This window comes from Helianthus annuus, chromosome 16, assembly GCF_002127325.2.
Source record: "Helianthus annuus cultivar XRQ/B chromosome 16, HanXRQr2.0-SUNRISE, whole genome shotgun sequence".
NCBI classification, from domain to species: domain Eukaryota; kingdom Viridiplantae; phylum Streptophyta; class Magnoliopsida; order Asterales; family Asteraceae; genus Helianthus; species Helianthus annuus.
The window spans coordinates 5,575,211-5,594,061 of NC_035448.2; the positions used below are offsets into that span (position 1 = coordinate 5,575,211).

Sequence of the window (18,851 nt, forward strand, 5' to 3'; positions counted from 1 at the left end):
GTAAGCTATAGTGATTGTCGGTATCAAGACCGGTAATGTGACAAACCAAACCGATACCGACATTGGTACCGGTAGTGTGTATTATTGAAACCTATGCCGGTATTCGTTTTACAAACACGTGTCGATATCCTTTTGAGCATATCATAACTTAATTTGTTTTTGGTTTTCTCTTTTAGTTTCTATACCGAATATCAATACTGTACCAATATTGTAAGTAACCGAAATCAAATTTTAGTCATATCACGTGGGGGAATCCCACTAACACATATCAATTTGGATGAACAATAAAGTGCAAATTTAAATCTCTAATATGTATTTTTTTTCAACTTTCAGTTTCAACTCTTATACTTTGAATAATATACGCTTTTATCTCATTTTGTTTCATCTAATTTTATTTTTCTTTAATAACTCGTGTTCATTATTTTATTTTCTTAAAAAAGGCGAATATGCACGTGTACCTTGTTTTTTTCTTGACATTCCAGTATAATTTTTTAAACTGATTTGTAGAAAATAGAATATTTTTTTGATATCATATGTTATAACGATTATGAATAAAGGTGTTTGTTTTTATGGTTTCACTACAAAAAAAAGTGACCATCAATGAGGACTAGGTATCAAGAACTGGCTGGAGACTGGCAAATCAATCCATGGTAACCATCAGGCACTGATTTAAATGTATCAGAGATTAATTTCCACTCCAAAATGGTCGATATTTAACAACGTTTTCAATCGATGTAAAATACGTGTCGGTATTCTTTTAGGCACATCAAGACTATCTATATTTTTTTTTCTTTTGATTCATGTATCGAGCGTCGATACTGATACTATAACGAATTGAATTAATAGTTCGATACTGACCAAATTCCCACCCTCTAGGTCGTTGTGAACAATAGTTTTAGATACTTTATACTATAAATAAAATATATTTATTTATTCCATTTAATTTGTGATTTTTCTTTAAAAGCTTGCATTCTTTAAACCATTTCTCTCATCCACGATATATCGCCAATATATTCCTTTTATTATAATAAATAAAAATATCATTTCTCATCTCATTTACTCATATACCAATCAATCTCTCGGTCATGGTCTTAAGTATTTAAGTATATAAAACTATACCACTTTCACAACAATACAAATAGTGGGACCCACTCTCTGACCCTTAACTTTCATCAATCCCACACCGTCCGATCATCTGACACACTGGGCCCCACATCAAAGCTGAGCCGATGAACTCTGTCGGTACGAGATTCCAAGCCGATGAGCCAAGACAAAGATAGCCGGCTTGTCTGGGCCCTACCTTAAACTGTACTTATCATAAGCTTACACTACTTATCAATCTTTTTTTCCTTATAAGGTGATAAGCAGTTCTACTTATCTTCCCCAATCCTCTCACCCATTTCTATAAAAATTCACCATTTCTGCAAGTTTATGTTGTTTTTTTTTTAATTTTCTCTGGTAGAGAGAGAAAGTGAGGAGAGAGAGAGAGAGAGAGAGAGAGACACGGGGATATAGATACATAGATATATATCTTGTATCTAGACTTCAACACCTACATATAGATATAGATATATAAACATAAAGAGAGAGAAAGCTCTCTGCTTTCTGCTTTGCTTTGCTTTGCTTCTTGAATCTTGATATTTGTTGTATCATTAATAATTGATCTTTTGCTAAGGTGAGTTTTCTTTGTTCTGTTTCTTCAAGAAAAAGTTTTTTTTTTTTTTTTTTTTTTTTTTTTTTTTTTTTTAGAGGAATAATTGCTTTTTTATTCCCATTTGTGAAACCCCTTTTCTTTATTTTTGCATCAAAGATTCCCAGTGGGTTAAAGCTGCTTGCTTTTTCTTGATCCGAATATAAATTTTACTCTTTAATTAAAAAAAAAATCAAAACTTTTTTTTGGGTTGTTGTTGTTGTTGTTGTTCATATCTGTCGGTGCATGCTTACACAGACTTGAAAAAATAAGTTTTTTTTTTTTTTTTTGTTTGGTTAATTTTCAAGTTTAAAGATCAGGGTTTCTAAGGATCTGGTTTAAAGATTTTTAATTTTTTTTAATTTTTTTATTTGGGTGAATTTCATTTTAAAGATTTTTTTTTTTTTTTTTTTTAGGGTTTTGTAGATCTGCTTGTTAAGAATATTAATTGTTGTGTTGATTTAGGGGCCAGTGAATTGCAATGTCTTCTTTAAGTAGGGAACTAGTGTTCTTGATCTTGCAGTTTCTTGATGAAGAAAAATTCAAAGAGACTGTTCACAAGTAAGTGTTTTTTTTTTTTTTTTTAATTTTTAATAAATATTTTCTATGATTATTTACATGAATTTTGTTCTAAAAATATTAATTTCATGGGGTTATTCTAGGCTTGAACAAGAATCAGGATTTTTCTTTAACATGAAGTATTTCGAAGAGGAAGTGCACAATGGAAACTGGGATGAGGTTGAGAAATACCTTTCGGGTTTCACTAAAGTCGACGATAATCGCTATTCGATGAAGATATTTTTCGAGATTAGAAAGCAAAAGTATCTTGAAGCATTGGATAAGTAAAGCCCTTTTCGCGTATTATTAACCAAGTAATTAATTTAAATCATTGAATAATTATTGACTAATTGTGTTGTCTTTGATAGGCATGACAGGTCCAAAGCTGTAGAAATTCTTGTAAAAGATCTTAAAGTGTTTGCTTCATTTAATGAAGATCTTTTTAAGGAGATAACTCAGTTATTAACTTTGGAGAATTTTAGGTACACTACAAATGTTAGCCTTTTGTCATTTATAACTTTATATAATATAATTTTATTACATTTTAGGGAAAATGAACAATTATCCAAATATGGAGACACGAAATCGGCTCGAGCGATAATGTTGGTTGAACTTAAGAAGTTAATCGAAGCGAATCCTTTGTTTCGTGACAAATTGCAGTTTCCAAACCTTAAGAATTCAAGATTAAGGACTCTCATAAACCAAAGGTAAACCTTAAACTCTGTTTTATACGTCTTACAATGTTATAGTGGCGAAGCTTGAAATTTTTTGCGCGGGGGGGGGGGGGGGGGGGGGGGGGGCGAAAACGTATATACCAAAAAATTTCTATAGAACCGGGGGGTCGAAAACATATATACCCAAAAATTTCTATACGAAAACTATATATATAACACTACCGGCCGAAAAGTTCGGGGGGTCGGACGCCCCTCCCGGCCCCTTCAAAGCATCGCCCCTGCAATGGTAGTTAATGTTAGTTATTTATGTAACTGTATGGCAGCTTGAACTGGCAACACCAGCTTTGTAAAAACCCGAGGCCGAATCCCGATATCAAGACGTTATTTGTTGACCATTCGTGTGGTCAACCGAATGGTGCGCGTGCTCCTTCGCCTGCGAATAATCCGCTTCTTGGAGCGTTACCGAAAGCTGGCGGCTTTCCTCCTTTGGGTGCACATGGGGTCTGTAATCTTTCATTGCTCTAACTTTTTTAAAAAATTTGTTATGGTAATTTGCTTATGATTCTATATATTCAGCCGTTTCAACCCGCACCGGCTCCGGTACCAACTCCGCTTGCGGGTTGGATGTCTAATCCGCCAGCTGTATCTCATCCAACGGTTTCCGGTAGTGCAATCGGTCTCGGTAGTCCCTCTATTTCAGGTAATCTAAATGATTCTCATTGACCCGTTAACGCTTTTCATTGACCCGTTGACCCGTTTTGACCGTTTGATCCATTTGCAGCTGCTTTGAAGCATCCAAGAACTCCGACAAATCCTTCGTTGGATTACCCGTCTGCAGATTCTGATCATATGAGCAAAAGAACGAGAATCATGGGGATAACCGAAGAGGTTAATTCATTTCATTTTATCGCTGCAAGTTGTAACACCATTCTTATAATTAGAATTTAATTTCGATAAATTTCTTGCTGAAAAACAGGCGAATCTTCCGGTTAATGTATTGCCTGTGTCATTCCCGGGGCATTCCAGTCATAATCAAGCTTTTAACGCACCTGATGACTTGCCGAAAACCGTTGCGCGAACGTTAAGCCAGGGGTCATCTCCTATGAGCATGGACTTTCATCCCGTTCAACAAACGTTACTTTTAGGTAATAAAAAAATTGTTTTTTTTTTGGTTTTTTTTTTGGTTTTTTTTTTATCATGTCTTGAAGTTTAGATACTGACCATGGGCGAAGGATAGTGGGGGCGGGAGGGGGCGGCCGACCCCCCGAACTTTTCGCTCATTAGTGGAGAGTATGTAGTTTTCGTATAAAAATTTTTGGGTGTATATGTTTTCGACCCCCCGTTTTATAGAAATTTTTGGGTATATACGTTTTTGACCCCCCAGTCAGAAATCTCAAGCTTCGCCACTGATACTGACCCCTTCCGCCTAAATGTAACGTTGCACAGTTGGAACGAACGTGGGCGACATAGGATTGTGGGAAGTTGGTTCACGTGAAAAACTCGTTCTTAAAAATTTCAAAGTTTGGAATCTTAGTGCGTGTTCAGTGTCTCTTCAGGTACGTAAAGATCTCTAATTCGTAGCTAACCATATAGTTATAAACCAATCAAACTCGTAATTGTTTTACATAAATGCAGGCGGCTTTAGTAAAAGATCCCGGTGTCTCAGTGAACCGTGTAATCTGGAGTCCAGATGGTTCATTGTTCGGTAGGTCCCGCTAACTTAACGCATGATAAAAACTAAGGCTGGCAAATCATGTCTTAACAGGTTTAACAGGTTTCTGACGGCGCGCACAACATAAGTTTCAAACATGATTACGACTCGTTTAACTACTTTCTACCTCATATTTATAAAACAGTTTTATGTACAAAGATGAATAAATGATAGATCCTAACATTGTAATTTTAATTATTTTAAAAATTAAAAAAAGTCAAAGGGTGTATTTTTCAGTCAAACAGGTCTAATTGTGTCTTAACAGGTACCCAATTGCCAGTCCTAATAAAAACGATAAGCAATCGATCTTTTAATATCTTATTATACGAACAGGAGTTGCGTATTCAAGGCACATTGTTCAAATATATTCTTATCATGGAAGTGACGACGTGCGACAAAATGTAGAGGTACACTTGGTTTCGTTCTGTCGACCGCTAAAGCTTGTAGAAATTTGTCAAACGAGTATATGAAGTTTTTTTTTTTTTTTTTTTTTTTTTTTTTTTTTTAAGATTGATGCTCATGTTGGTGGAGTAAATGATCTTGCATTCTCTCATCCAAACAAGCAGCTCTGTGTGATAACGTGTGGTGACGACAAAACCATCAAGGTTTGGTTTCTTATAACGTATTTTGGTCGATATACAAACAATAATCGCTAAATACGATAATCAAGATTTTCTCGATTCTAATGACGTAGGTTTGGGATGCAACAACCGGTGTAAAAAAGTACACTTTTGAAGGCCATGAAGCACCTGTTTATTCTGTATGCCCTCACTATAAAGAGAATATTCAGGTAACTTGATTTTTTTTACAGTATTTCAGTCGTAAATTCGTAATCGTGAGTTTTCATCGAAAGGGTCCTAAAACCGAACTTTTTTTTTCAGTTTATATTTTCAACGGCTCTTGACGGGAAAATAAAAGCATGGTTATACGATAACATGGGATCAAGAGTTAATTACGAGGCTCCTGGCAGGTGGTGCACAACAATGGCATATAGCGCTGACGGAACAAGGTTGACCATTTGATCAATGCTTTGACTTTTTTAAGACTTTAGAGTTTTGACTTTTGACTTTTGACTTTTTCGTTGTCAATTTCGCTATAATTTCAGGCTTTTTTCATGCGGGACCAGCAAAGACGGCGAATCACACATCGTAGAGTGGAACGAAAGTGAAGGCGCCGTAAAACGAACATATATCGGTTTCCGCAAACGATCTTTAGGTGTTGTGCAATTCGACACAACAAAAAACCGGTTTTTAGCAGCTGGTGATGATTTTTCGATCAAATACTGGGATATGGATAACGTTCAGCTTTTAACAAGCGTTGATGCCGATGGAGGTCTTCCGGTAATACCTTTTTTCATACTAAAAACGCAAAATGTTTGATCAAAGTATTAACTCGGTAATGAGTCTAATGACCATCCTAATATCTTTTTTAATCACAATTTAAATTAGGCAAGTCCACGAATCCGATTTAATAAAGACGGTGCTCTTTTGGCTGTTTCGACTAGTGACAACGGTATCAAGATTTTAGCGAACCCCGACGGGCTTCGGTTACTTCGAACGTTTGAAAACGTTTCTTTCGATGGTTCTGCGTCAAGAACTCCTGAAGCTCCAAAGGTAGTTTCTTTTAAGACTGATCAGTGACGGGTTGAAAAGTGCAACCCGAACCCGACCCGTATTATTATTCGTGTCAAATATTTCAACCCTAACCCACACACACACAAATTCGGGTCAACCCGAAGACGACCCATTTAACCCGATTTTTGAATGAGTCACGTATGTTGACGTTTTATAAGCGAGTTGTTGGGTTTTAAGCAGGTTATCGATAACACGTTTAATGGTGAGTATGAGTGTGACAAGTAAATAATATAATATGCCAAAACTAACCATGTAAAATGGAAATAGAAAAGACAAAAACAAAAATATATAAGTTTTTTTTTTCTCTAAATAGTTAAACGGTTCAACCCGAACCCGACCTGTTTTTAATACGGGTCAACCCGAACCTGACTTGTTTTTAAATGGGTCGTGTTAGTCGACCCAAACCTGCCTTTTTCGTGTTAGGTTCGGCCGTTCGGGTCGGGTTTCAGGTCGTGTCAAGAATTACCCCCCCCCCCCCCCCCCCCCCCCCCCCCCCCCCCCCCCCCTACACATGATCATAATTTTCTTGTTCTATGTTATATGATTATATTCCCTTAGGATGTTATTTTAACATGCAGCCTACCATAAACGCGTTATCTGCTGCTGCTGCTGCTGCTGCTAGTAATGCTGCATTAGCAGAAAGGGCTGCTGCACCCGTTGGATCCATCTCTGCAGCGGTTAGTGCTCGTGTTTGACTTTGACTTTGACCAAATAGTCATACTTCATTGTGTCGATTTAGTAATTGTTGTGAATGTAGAACGGGGATGCGAGAAGCTTGCCAGATGTGAAACCTCGGATTGGGGAAGAATCTAACGACAAATCGAAGATTTGGAAACTAAGCGAGATTAACGAAGCTTCTCAATGTCGGTCGTTGAAGCTCCCTGAGAACATGAGAGTAACAAAGGTGTAAATAATAAATATATCGTGATTTATCCTTTTTCGATAGTGTAGAAACTAATGCGGGATTTGTTGTCTTGTTGATCATACAGATATCAAGATTGATATATACAAATTCGGGAAATGCGATTTTAGCACTAGCGTCAAATGCGATACATTTGCTATGGAAATGGCAGCGTAACGAGCGTAATTCAAACGGCAAGGTGAAAATTATTCCCGACTAAAAAGTTCAAACCGAAACTTTACGGTGAAATAGTTTCATAATGTAAAAATCTTTAATGCAGGCGACAGCTGGCGTTTTACCGCAATTGTGGCAACCGTCAAGTGGGATTTTGATGACGAATGACGTGGCGGAGACGAACCCTGAAGAATCGGTTGCTTGCTTTGCATTGTCTAAAAATGATTCGTATGTTATGTCGGCATCCGGCGGAAAGATTTCGTTGTTTAATATGATGACATTCAAGGTAATCTTTCCTTCTTTGACTTTTGAAGTCAAACAGACCAATTGTTGTTTAAAATTTTGACTTTTGAGGTCAAACTGATTTGACTAATCGAGTAAAGTTATCGACAACCGCAGACGATGACAACGTTCATGCCACCGCCACCTGCCGCAACGTTTCTTGCGTTCCACCCTCAAGACAACAATATTATAGCGATTGGCATGGATGACTCGACAATCCAGATTTATAACGTTCGTGTTGATGAGGTAGATAAAGCACTTGTTCTCTATTACTTAAAACTTTAGCCTCAAATAATTGATTTATATAGAAAATACCGTTTTTGTTGTGAAGGTTAAAAGCAAGCTTAAAGGTCACTCGAAAAGAATCACGGGTCTCGCCTTTTCTCATGTGCTAAATGTTCTCGTCTCGTCTGGTGCTGATGGTCAGGTTAGTAAAGATCATGAAAGTTTCGTTCTTTTTTCGAAAAGAGTTAATTACGTTTTTCGTCCCTGTGGTTTGTCAAAAATCACTATTTCAGTCCATTAGTTTAAAAATTACCAAAATAGTCCTTGTGGTTTCACTTTCGTAACTATTACAGTCCACCCACACTAACGTCATCCAGTTATTATGTTAGTTTATTTGAAATGACCATAATGCCCCTGTTATTAAAATTAAATTTAAAATAAATAAAGAGTTAGTTACGTTTTTCGTCCCTGTGGTTTGTTAAAAATAACCATTACAGTCCATTAGTTCTTAAAATTGCCAAAACAATACCAATAGTTTCACAACATCGACCTTCAACTCACCAACAATGGCGGTTAACAACTTCATCTCGACCTTCAAATTTTAGAACTAATGGACTATAATGGTTATGTTTAACAAACCACAGGGATGAAAAACGTAACTAACTCTTTATTTATTTTAAATTTAATTTTAATAACAAGGGCATTATGGTCATTTCAAATAAACTAACAGAATAACTGGATGACGTTAGTGTGGGTGGACTGTAATAGTTACGAAAGTGAAACCACAAGGACTATTTTGGCAATTTTTAAACTAATGGACTGAAATAGTGATTTTTGACAAAACACAGGGACGAAAAACGTAATTAACTCTTTCGAATATTTATACAAACCCACTTAGAACTTTTACTAAAGATTAGTCGAATTCATGTAAATTAACGGTTTATATGTTTATTACTTAGATTTGTGTATGGAGTTCTGACGGATGGGAAAAACAGAAGGCGCGATACGTTCAACTTCCGCCAGGGAGAACACCGTCACCACAATCCGACACTCGCGTGCAGTTTCATCATGATCAGATCCATTTTCTCGTTGTTCACGAGACCCAACTCGCTATTTACGAAACAACGAAACTAGAATGCGTAAAGCAGGTAATATTTCACATCTTGTTCTAATGTTCTTTTGTAACAATGTGGTAAACTGACAATGCTATGTTTCTGAATTAATCGTTTCCTAAGTGGGTTCAACGGGAAAACTCAGCGCCGATATCACACGCAACGTTTTCATGCGATAGTCAGCTGATATACGCGAGTTTCTTTGATGCAACCATTTGCGTGTTTACCGCTTCCCACCTTCGCCTTCGGTGTAAGATTAATCCGTACGCATATCTTACAAGGTAACATAATTTTCGGTCATTTCAAATAATAAATATTGTATTTTGATCGTTGACGAGAACTCGTGTTTCCTAACAGTAATCTGCACGTGCACCCGATGGTGATCGCTGCTCATCCACAAGAACCGAATCAGTTTGCGTTAGGCCTTTCTGATGGAACCGTTCATGTTCTGGAGCCACTTGAATCTGATGGTAGATGGGGGGTGCCACCACCGGCTGAAAACGGGTCCACGAGCACCGTACCGGCGGCTACACCACCGGCTGCTGGTTCAGGGTCGGAACAACCCGCCCAGAGGTGACCAGATTGTAATCTAGTTGACTAAACACTTGTTTTCTGTGCAGTTCCAACTTTGTAGTTATGTTGCTGGTCCTAGTGCTGTTTGTTATTTTTGTGGATTTTTTTTTTTTTTTTTTTTTTTTTTTTTGCAGGGAAATGTGAGATTTAGTTGGTGAATTGACTTGATCTAACTTGTTGTGTAAGATGTTGTTAAGGGTAAATGCCAATAGTTTGATATCATGCTTTCATCATTGCATTTCAAGATCCACCTATCATTGGCGAAGCATAGTGGGGCCGGGAGGGGGCGGTCGACCCCCCGAACTTTTCGCTCAGTAGTGGAGAGTATGTAGTTTTCGTATACAAAATTTTGGGTATATACGTTTTCGACCCCCTGTTTTATAATTTTTTTTTTGGTATATACCTTTTCGACCCCTGGTCGGAAATCTCAAGCTTCGCCACTGCCACCTATGATCAGTTCATATGTCATATGTGCATGCGTCATAGGCGTATCGCCTATGTATCCAACAACTATATTGTTATGGTTTTACTTAAAGACCAGATGATATGAAAGTCAAAACCAAAGTACATGAGTTTGACTTTGATCCTATGCACAACACTTTAGCAAGCATGATAAGTGCCTCTACTGGGGTCCACACTACAACAGGCATGAGACATGCGTCTAGTGGGGTCCACCGCGACGAAGCTTGAGAAGCTAAATAGCAAGCTACTGTGAACTACTCTCACATAAAATTAAGATTTATACAAGTTAAAACAATGACTCATGTGTCAAATATTAAAAGGAGTAACAATCCCAAAGTATCATTCTTGTTTCTTTTAGGACAAGATGAAAGTATATGTAAACAAATAACTAAACAGTGTTCAGTTGTAGTGTAGATGTAAGATGGGTTCTCATTTCTCAACAAGCTAAAACTGTAGTGTTATGAGTGGTGGGTTGTGGCCCAACCCAATAAGATAACATGAAACTGTATTTCGGTACTTTGAATACTAAAGCTTTGTTTGTTGTTTTTTAAATGAGTAAATTACAAGTTTTGTCCTTTATGTTTACACCAAATTGCAGGCGCTGTTCTTTAGTGCAAAAGTTAACAAGTTTTGTACTTAATGTTTCAAAATCTTGCGCGTTATGTCCTTTAGGCCAAACCCAGTTAGATTTTTTGGTTAAATCTGGTGATGTGCCTCGCACATGAGGGCATTGTTGTCTTTTCATCTCTTTAGAGACTATTATGTACAACAACTAATATTAAAGGGGTATTGTGTACAAAATAAAAACATATTTTGCATCTACAAGCTCAGATTCCTCCCTCACTCTCTCTCTTCCTCCCTCGCTCTCTCTCTCTCTATGACAATGGCGGTTTCTACAGTTTCTACACGAAGATCAAGCGGACCAGTGATACGATCTCACTTTCCATCTAGAATGACGTCGTTTGTATCTACAAGCCAAGCTTTCTCCACCGGATCCACTTCGTTTTTCCGAAACCGATCGTAATCACACACTCCGGTAAGAAATCACAATCAGGCGGTGAAGAAGACGTGTATGTGCTCGCCTACAACGCATCCAGGTTCGTTCCGATGTAGCTTGCATAAGAAAAGTAACAATAACAACGGCAACGGCAGCAACGGAAAGGTTTTCATGTTAGATCTTCTAATTTTCGCGATGAATGTAACGCCACCACCACCTATTAGATCTTCTAATTTTGGAGTAGGGGAGCGGTGGCCGGAGACTAGATGCCGGAATTGCTTTTTGGGGTTTTTGATACTTTTGGTTTTGGCGATTTCTGGGGGTTTTTGATTTGGCATTTAGAGCATTCACATCCAATCCACTAAAAATATACATACATTCCATTAAAAAACAACTCCTATATCAATATATTTCCACTAAAAACAAATATTTTTTCTCTCTCCTTTTCAATATATATTACATTTTCTCTCTCCTCCACTCACAACCACTTTCAATATATATTAAAAAAGTATAGGGGGTGAACAGTGTCCCCCCAAATATACAGATGAACAGTAACATTTTTTCTCTCCTCCACTCACAACCACTTTTTATACTTCTTATATTTTAAAAACCCTCCACACAGATTTTGGTGGTTTGGATGAGAATGCTCTTAGGTTTTTTATTTTTGGGGGGTTTTGATGCAAGTAACAGTGAGCAGTGAATGTGGGGGTGGGGGTGGCTGTGGTGGTGGAGGGTGGTGGTGGTGAAGGGTGGTGGTGATGGAGGTTATATATATATATATATACTTAAAATAATAACAATTTAAATTATTTTGTTTTATTTTTTTAAATCTTATTAAATAAATGGGGTAAAAAGACTAAAATACCCTTCCAGATTTAACCAAAAAATCTAACTGAGTTTGGCCTAAAGGATATAACGTGCAAGATTTTGAAACATTAAGTACAAAACTTGTCAACTTTTGCGCTAAAGGACAGCGTCTGCAATTTGGTGCAAACGTAAAGGACAAAACTTGTAATTTACTCTTTTTAAATTCTACATGGTTATAACTTATAAAACTCGAATTTGATTGGGAAACAAAAAAGCCGAAACATTTTGGGTCAGTCAAAAATACGAGTGGTGGTCCTTAACCCTCTGCAGACCTTAGAAGATCTTAGAAGTGGCTGAGTCAAGTCTGCACCAATAAGCGCTCGCGCATACGTTTTTTAATGGAACGTCTTCGGCAAAACAAACAGTCTGCAGATGACAATGTTTGCACGTGGTCTGCTCGACGCAGAGAGAAGAGGCTACACATATTTTTTTTAGAAAAATAAACAGTACCTAAGTTTTAGATAAAACTAATCGTTTACAATCAAACAAACAAATCACTAAACAAAAAGCATCGGATGCTTAGATTGTCAATCTCAATTACAAAGAGAAACTGAAAACAATCATCCGCTTACAAGAATCCTCCACTCGGATTCCTCATGAAGAAATTAGCCGCTCATGCTTGTGAATTGATCAATATTGATGTTGGAATGATGATTAGATTGTATGGAATGGTGAAAATCTCTAAAAAAAAACCCTACAATAATTTCCGTCCCTCAAGTTGCCTCCTACAAATGGAATGAAAAGTATCCAAAAACCTAATTTTTATGGGTTTTATGCGAACTCCCATAATGCCTAACCAGTAGGCTACACTACACTTGATAGATTCTTTCTAAAACTGTTTTCTTCATAGCTTTCTTATTTTAATTCCGTTTTCTTTATCGTTTTCAACCACGCCTTCATATTTCCACCCTCTATCATATCATAATTTAATACCTTTAGTTCCACTCCATATGCATTATCCAAAACACGTCTAATCATCGTGTTTAACCTGCAAAACATCATTTTCTAGTAGTTATCCAATCTACGCGTATAAACACTCAAATATGTATAAAATTAGACATTAAACACGTATAAATCACATCACATTAAACAGTAAACACGTATAAATCACATACTTACGTGATGTAATTAATCTTTGGTAAAATATAAATTTTAAATATTTTACCAACTATAAATAACTACCAAAAAAAATGCACAAAAATATCTTTAGAAAGCAACAAAATAAAAAAAAAATAAAAAATAAATAAAAAAAGGATAAGCCCCTATCAATCAATCAATCTTCAACACTATTTCATTTCATAAACCCTAGAAACCCTCACCACCATCTTCCACAATTACAGCAGCGGCTATGGCGTCAACATCCATAAATCTAACAAGCACGTTCATCGGACTCGTCAAGCTTCAGAAACCCTCACTTTCCGCCGCCAATTATCCTCTCTGGAGAAACTTCAGTTTCGGTCAACCAACTCTTACAACCACCGTCCGTACACCACTCGCCGCCGTTAGCTTATCCCGATCGAAGCGGTTCTCCGTCGCCGCCACCGCGGCTCCGACGCAGCAGGGTGAGGATTCCGATGTTTTGACGAAGATTCCTCCGGATAATCGAATTCCGGCGACGATTATCACCGGTTTTTTAGGTTCCGGAAAGGTTATTGCTTCTCATATTATATTAATAAAAATATTTATTTCATTTATCTTTGTGATTTTATTTATTTATTTATTTATTTATTTTTTAAATTTTAGAGATTGGATTTAAATAGGTGATATAAAGTTTAACTTGGTTTAGTTTTTAGTTTTGACAAGAATAACAAAGAATTAGTTAGGGTTGAGATCGATGCTTGTACTGTTATTGGCTTTTGCTAAAACCGAATATTGTACGGTATATGTTTGGTGGATACTGGTATAGTACCGTATCGTTAAAAGTGTTGAACCGGTACTGTACTGCATGTACACATAGTTGTTAGTGTCGAATAGGTGCGCGGCATTTTATAAATAGCGAAACACTAGAATTTTTTTTATATGTATGTTATATCAAAATACCTTGGTATATACTCTATTTTACATGTATATTTAACAAAAACCTAAAATCTCGCTATTTTATAGCTATATCTACTAGCTATTTATATTTAAATAAAAACTGAAATCCCGCTATTTATGGCTACATGCCCTGTAGCGACCTTTGACCTATACGCTATGCTATTCGCTATAGCGACCGCTATTGACAACTATGCATGTACACATGGTACCGATATCGAAATTGAGCTAGATATAAAACTGAATACTGTACCATATATGTTCCGTTGATACCATTATGGTACGGTATCGATATTAGGTACAAATGTCTCATTCCTAGAATTAAAGAATAATTTGAAGGGTTTGTTTTTTGTTTTTCTGAAATTCACAACTTCAATATGCGTGATTGTCTACCTTCTAGAAAAAAAAATATTTGTTACAAAAAGGGTCCTGATTTTAGTATCCGCTTTAGGCCGGGAAGGTTGAGCCGGCCTTGATAGTAGTTTATGAATTTGTAACACAAGCGTATAGTATGTGAAGTTAGGTTAAGTTAAGGAAACTGACTTTTTACGTACTGCGTTTTTGAACAGACTACATTGTTGAATCATATACTTACAGCTGATCATGGCAAACGGATTGCAGTTATTGAGAATGAGGTAATATTATGTTCTACTGTGGTTAATTAGTTATGTATAATTCAGTTGTTTAGTTTTTCTTATTTGGATGATTGTTTGAAAGTGTACATCTCATGAAGTCGTGTTTACGTTTCAATGGTTTGTATTGAATTCGCAGTATGGGGAAGTGGACATTGATGGGTCATTAGTTGCTGCGAAAGCAGCCGGAGTGGAGGATATCGTCATGCTTAACAATGGCTGCCTCTGCTGTACAGTCAGAGGCGATCTCGTTAGAATGATAGGCGAGTTGGTGAGTAAAAAGAAAGGAAAATTCGACCATATCGTCATCGAGACTACAGGTAGCAAACAATGATCAATCCCTATTCAACTTTTTTCTAATCGCGTCTTGTCCTCTGTTATTTATATTTTTTTTTTCAAATTTGCAGGACTGGCGAACCCAGCACCAATCATACAAACTTTTTATGCAGAGGATCAGATTTTTAACGATGTTAAGTTGGATGGTGTTGTCACGTTAGTAGATGCGAAACATGTTAATATTCATTTGGATGACATTAAGCCAAAAGGAGTTGTTAACGAGGCTGTAGAGCAAATTGCGTATGCTGATCGTATAATAGTAAATAAGGTATTTGTTACTGACTTACTGTCACCTTTTGGTTTCAGTTATTAAATTGGTTATGTTGTTTGGGTCAAAATATACTGAAATTTTTTCATGTTGTTGTTAGACCGATCTTGTTGGAGATAGAGAGGTCACTGCTGTGGTTCAGCGGATAAAGGTACGTACATGATTGTTTATTTAGTTAGTTGAATCTAAACTTTTGTTAGGGGCGAGCAAAAAACCGAATTAACCGACTCATAACCGAGTTAATCAACAAAACCGAACCAAATTAAAACCGGTGGGTCAATTAATTGTTTTTTTGAAAACCGAAAGTAGCTGGTCGGTTATGGTTACCAATGTTTCCACACCCACCATAACATGTAGTAAAATCTTTGTTGGGTTTTGGACTTTTCACCATTTTTCAATAGTTGATGTTTTTGGTTAAACGTTTGTTAGAATTTATGGATTATATCATACCGTATTGGTGGAAAGTTTGTTTGAATTTATTGTTCATATGATATTGTTTTGTTTGAATATTTGTTAATAATCGGTATTAATATTATAGAACATATGTATTTTTTAATATACAATACATTAATTATTAATATATGCAAAGGTGTAATAACATTTTATTCCATCGTAAAAGAAGTTGAGCTATTTTTTAGCTACACGTAAATTCGCGGTTAACCGCCCATAACCGACCCTCTATAACCTTCAAAACTGATTCATCGAAACCGCCATAACCGATCGGTTATGGTTATGATTATCCATTAACTGACATCGTGGTTATGGTTATGGTTTTTGGTCATAAGTCATAATTGACCGAAACCGACACATGCACACCCCTACCTTTTGTATTGGTTTATATTTCATGCTAATCTTTTACCTTAAATGACAATTAAATACAGGGCATAAACCGCATGGCTGAATTAAAGCGTACTGAATTTGGAAAAGTGGATTTGGATTACGTTCTTGGCATCGGAGGCTTTGATTTAGAAAGGTTATTTCTCTTTATTTCTGGTTTTTCATTTTCAATAGAAAAAGTACACGGACGGTCCCTATGGTTTACCAAAATTTTGGATTTGGTCCCTAGCTTTCCAAAATTACACGGATGGTCCATGTGGTTTGCACTTTGTAACGCATTTAGTCCCCATCCAACAAATCTAGAGGTTTCACCAGCTCCAAGTTAGGGACAAAATACGTTACAAAGGGCAAAACCACAGTGACCATCTATGCGACTTTTGTCAAAATTGGGGACTAAATGCGTACAAAGTTCAAACCACCGGGACCATCCGTGTACTTTACTCCTTTTAATAACTATGATGCATTTCTTTGACGTGATTGGTTGGTTTGACAAATTTATATTTTTGCTAGAATCGATTCTGCTATCGAGGTTGAAGCTTCAAAGGAAGATGAGCACCATCATCACCATGAGCATGATCATGACCATGAAAATTGTCATGATCATGATCACCACCATCATGAGCATGACCACGACCACAAACACGGTAACTCAAAATTTATTTAATTATTTATGTATAACTAGATTGTTGGCATAGGCCACACGTTGCGCCGGTGACGCCTTAGTTGTTTATAGCTGGCGGCACGTAATGTGATGCGTTAGCTTGATGAAAACGTGTGTTTCGACGTATCCGATCTGACTCAGTGTAACATATATAAGCACTACGGTCACAGTGTACGATGATTACATTAATGTGTCGTGCCCGCGAGTGACATTACGTGCTTTTCACTTTGTAATGTCATTAGATAGATAAAAACAAAGAGTGTATGTCTCGATCATTGGTGTAAAGTTGTAAAAGTAATTTAGATTTTAGACAGCGTTGTAAAGTCGTAAAAGTAATTTAGACATTAACGTGTAGACAGGTCAAAGTTGTCGATTACCAAAAGTTAGAAGTGAATGTGTAACTTATTCAAAGATGAGGGTTAATAGCGAATAGCGATCGCTACGATCGCTATAACGAATAGCGTGGCGTATAGGTCCATGCTCGCATTATGGTCTGTAGCGATAGATAGCGGCCTTAAACTTTTTTTTAATATAAATAGCAATTAAATAAAGGTATAAAATAGCTGGACTTTAGGTTTTTGTTAAACAAATATGTAAAATTGCATATATACCAGGGTATTTTGATGTAATATACATATAAAATTTTCTTAAATTTTTTTTCTAGTGTATCGCTATTTATAAAATAGTGCCTGCTATTAATGGCTATTCACTATGTAGCATATAGGTACCTTATCGCTATTTGTCGTTGTTCGCCATTAACAAGTATGGTTTAAGGTTGTGAAGTGAAAAAACCAAAAGTTTTAAAACGAATTAGAAATCTAGGGTTGAAATTGTAATTTGTCAAAAGTAAAAGTGTTTAGAATGGTTGATGGGAAATCCCACAGACCTTTTGTTTTAAAACTATATAAATTGTTGTCGGTTTTATAACGAGTAATGTTTTGTTTATTGTTCAGAACATCATGATCATGATCATACCCATGACCCTGGGGTTTCTTCAGTCAGCATAGTATGCGAAGGGAGTTTAGATCTTGAAAAGGTTCGTTGTGTGGATTTATCATTTAATTTACACTCTTATTGTGTTACCGTGTTCCATTTACTTTTTTACCGCTTGTATTTACTGTTGAGTGATGTTTTACGCAGGCTAACTTTTGGCTCGGCACATTGTTAATGGATAGAAGTGAGGATATATACCGTATGAAGGGGCTTATGTCTATTGAAGGGATGGATGAGAGATTTGTCTTCCAAGTGAGTTTAAAAATGGTTATATCCCGAGTAAAATGTCATTTTCGTCCCTGAGGTTTGGCTATTTTTGCGACTTTCGTCTAAAGGTTTGTTTTTCCGCGTCTGGATCCAAAAGGTTTGATATCTTGCCATTTTCATCGAACTCGTTAACTCCATCCGTTTTCTCCTTTAAATGAGGGCATTTCCGTCTTTTTAGACTTTTTTTTGTTAAAATAAAAACACTATAAGCAATAAAGATCCACTTTATTCGACTTTCTCCCCACCCAAACCCTTTGATCATCACAAATAATGACTAAAAAGACAAAAATAGCCCTGACTTAACGTTAAAAATGGATGGAGTTAACGAGTTAGATGAAATTGGCAAGATTTTAAACCTTTTGGATCCAGATGCGGAAAAACAAACCTTTGGACAAAATTCGCAAAAGTAGCCAAACCTTAAGGACGAAAATGGCATTTTACTCTTATTTCACTGTTAGCTTACGCGTGGTGATTGTGAATATGATTAATAAACAAACGCGCATGTGTAAACAGGGAGTACATGACATATTTCAAGGGTCACCAGATCGGATGTGGAAGCCAGATGAACCAAGGGTAAACAAGATTGTGTTCATAGGAAAGAATTTAGACGCCCAAGAATTAGAAAAGGGTTTTAAGACATGTTTACTGTGAGCTAATGACCAAATCATATTTAATGGTTTGAGAGATCTTTGAACTTGATACGGATGGTTTTAACGTCATGGTGGTTTTGTTGTATGATAACAAAAGAAGTCTAAATCAAACGAGCCGGATTCTCTTGAGATGCATATTAAACTTCGTCTAAGGTTAATGTTGATTTAGCTTTTTATGTGTTTAAAATCCGGTTAGTAATGTTAATCTTATTCTTATCGGAGAGATCTATCCCTTAGGGGTGTAATCAGGCCGAGTGAACAAGTCAAGTTACCAGATTCGAGCTTGATTCGACCTTAGTTGCTTGAAACATTA

The 18,851-nt window shown here is 36.5% G+C and overlaps 2 protein-coding genes across 2 annotated transcripts; both read left to right on the forward strand.

Annotated features, from left to right (window-relative positions):
* Window positions 1-1,491: 1,491 nt before the first annotated feature.
* On the forward strand, window positions 1,492-9,627 carry LOC110916593 (protein TOPLESS). Its single transcript, XM_022161297.2, has 26 exons — window positions 1,492-1,675; window positions 2,156-2,251; window positions 2,353-2,532; window positions 2,617-2,730; window positions 2,797-2,955; window positions 3,246-3,423; window positions 3,499-3,622; window positions 3,704-3,810; window positions 3,899-4,067; window positions 4,369-4,478; window positions 4,558-4,627; window positions 4,967-5,040; window positions 5,143-5,238; window positions 5,328-5,423; window positions 5,515-5,642; window positions 5,739-5,973; window positions 6,082-6,246; window positions 6,846-6,944; window positions 7,025-7,171; window positions 7,257-7,367; window positions 7,449-7,628; window positions 7,742-7,870; window positions 7,956-8,051; window positions 8,809-8,997; window positions 9,085-9,242; window positions 9,319-9,627. Exons 2-26 carry the CDS (start codon window positions 2,172-2,174, stop codon window positions 9,536-9,538), a joined length of 3,414 nt encoding a protein of 1,137 aa, XP_022016989.1. The 5' UTR covers window positions 1,492-1,675; window positions 2,156-2,171; the 3' UTR covers window positions 9,539-9,627.
* Window positions 9,628-13,106: 3,479 nt separating this feature from the next.
* Window positions 13,107-18,680, forward strand: LOC110918813 (COBW domain-containing protein 1). The gene is made up of 10 exons (XM_022163097.2): window positions 13,107-13,508; window positions 14,464-14,529; window positions 14,666-14,846; window positions 14,934-15,130; window positions 15,231-15,281; window positions 16,012-16,103; window positions 16,478-16,611; window positions 17,582-17,664; window positions 17,769-17,873; window positions 18,402-18,680. The coding sequence occupies exons 1-10, from the start codon at window positions 13,209-13,211 to the stop codon at window positions 18,537-18,539; spliced, it is 1,347 nt and encodes a 448-aa protein (XP_022018789.1). The 5' UTR covers window positions 13,107-13,208; the 3' UTR covers window positions 18,540-18,680.
* Window positions 18,681-18,851: the final 171 nt, after the last annotated feature.

Coding starts and splice junctions, on each gene's coding strand:
- LOC110916593 (XM_022161297.2), top strand. CDS start 2,172: ATGTCTTCTTTAAGTAGGGAACTAGTGTTCTTGATCTTGCAGTTTCTT. Junction 3,424..3,498: donor CTCCTTTGGGTGCACATGGG/GTCTGTAATCTT, acceptor CTATATATTCAG/CCGTTTCAACCCGCACCGGC. Junction 9,243..9,318: donor CCGTACGCATATCTTACAAG/GTAACATAATTT, acceptor GTTTCCTAACAG/TAATCTGCACGTGCACCCGA.
- LOC110918813 (XM_022163097.2), top strand. CDS start 13,209: ATGGCGTCAACATCCATAAATCTAACAAGCACGTTCATCGGACTCGTC. Junction 13,509..14,463: donor GTTTTTTAGGTTCCGGAAAG/GTTATTGCTTCT, acceptor GTTTTTGAACAG/ACTACATTGTTGAATCATAT. Junction 15,282..16,011: donor CTGTGGTTCAGCGGATAAAG/GTACGTACATGA, acceptor AATTAAATACAG/GGCATAAACCGCATGGCTGA.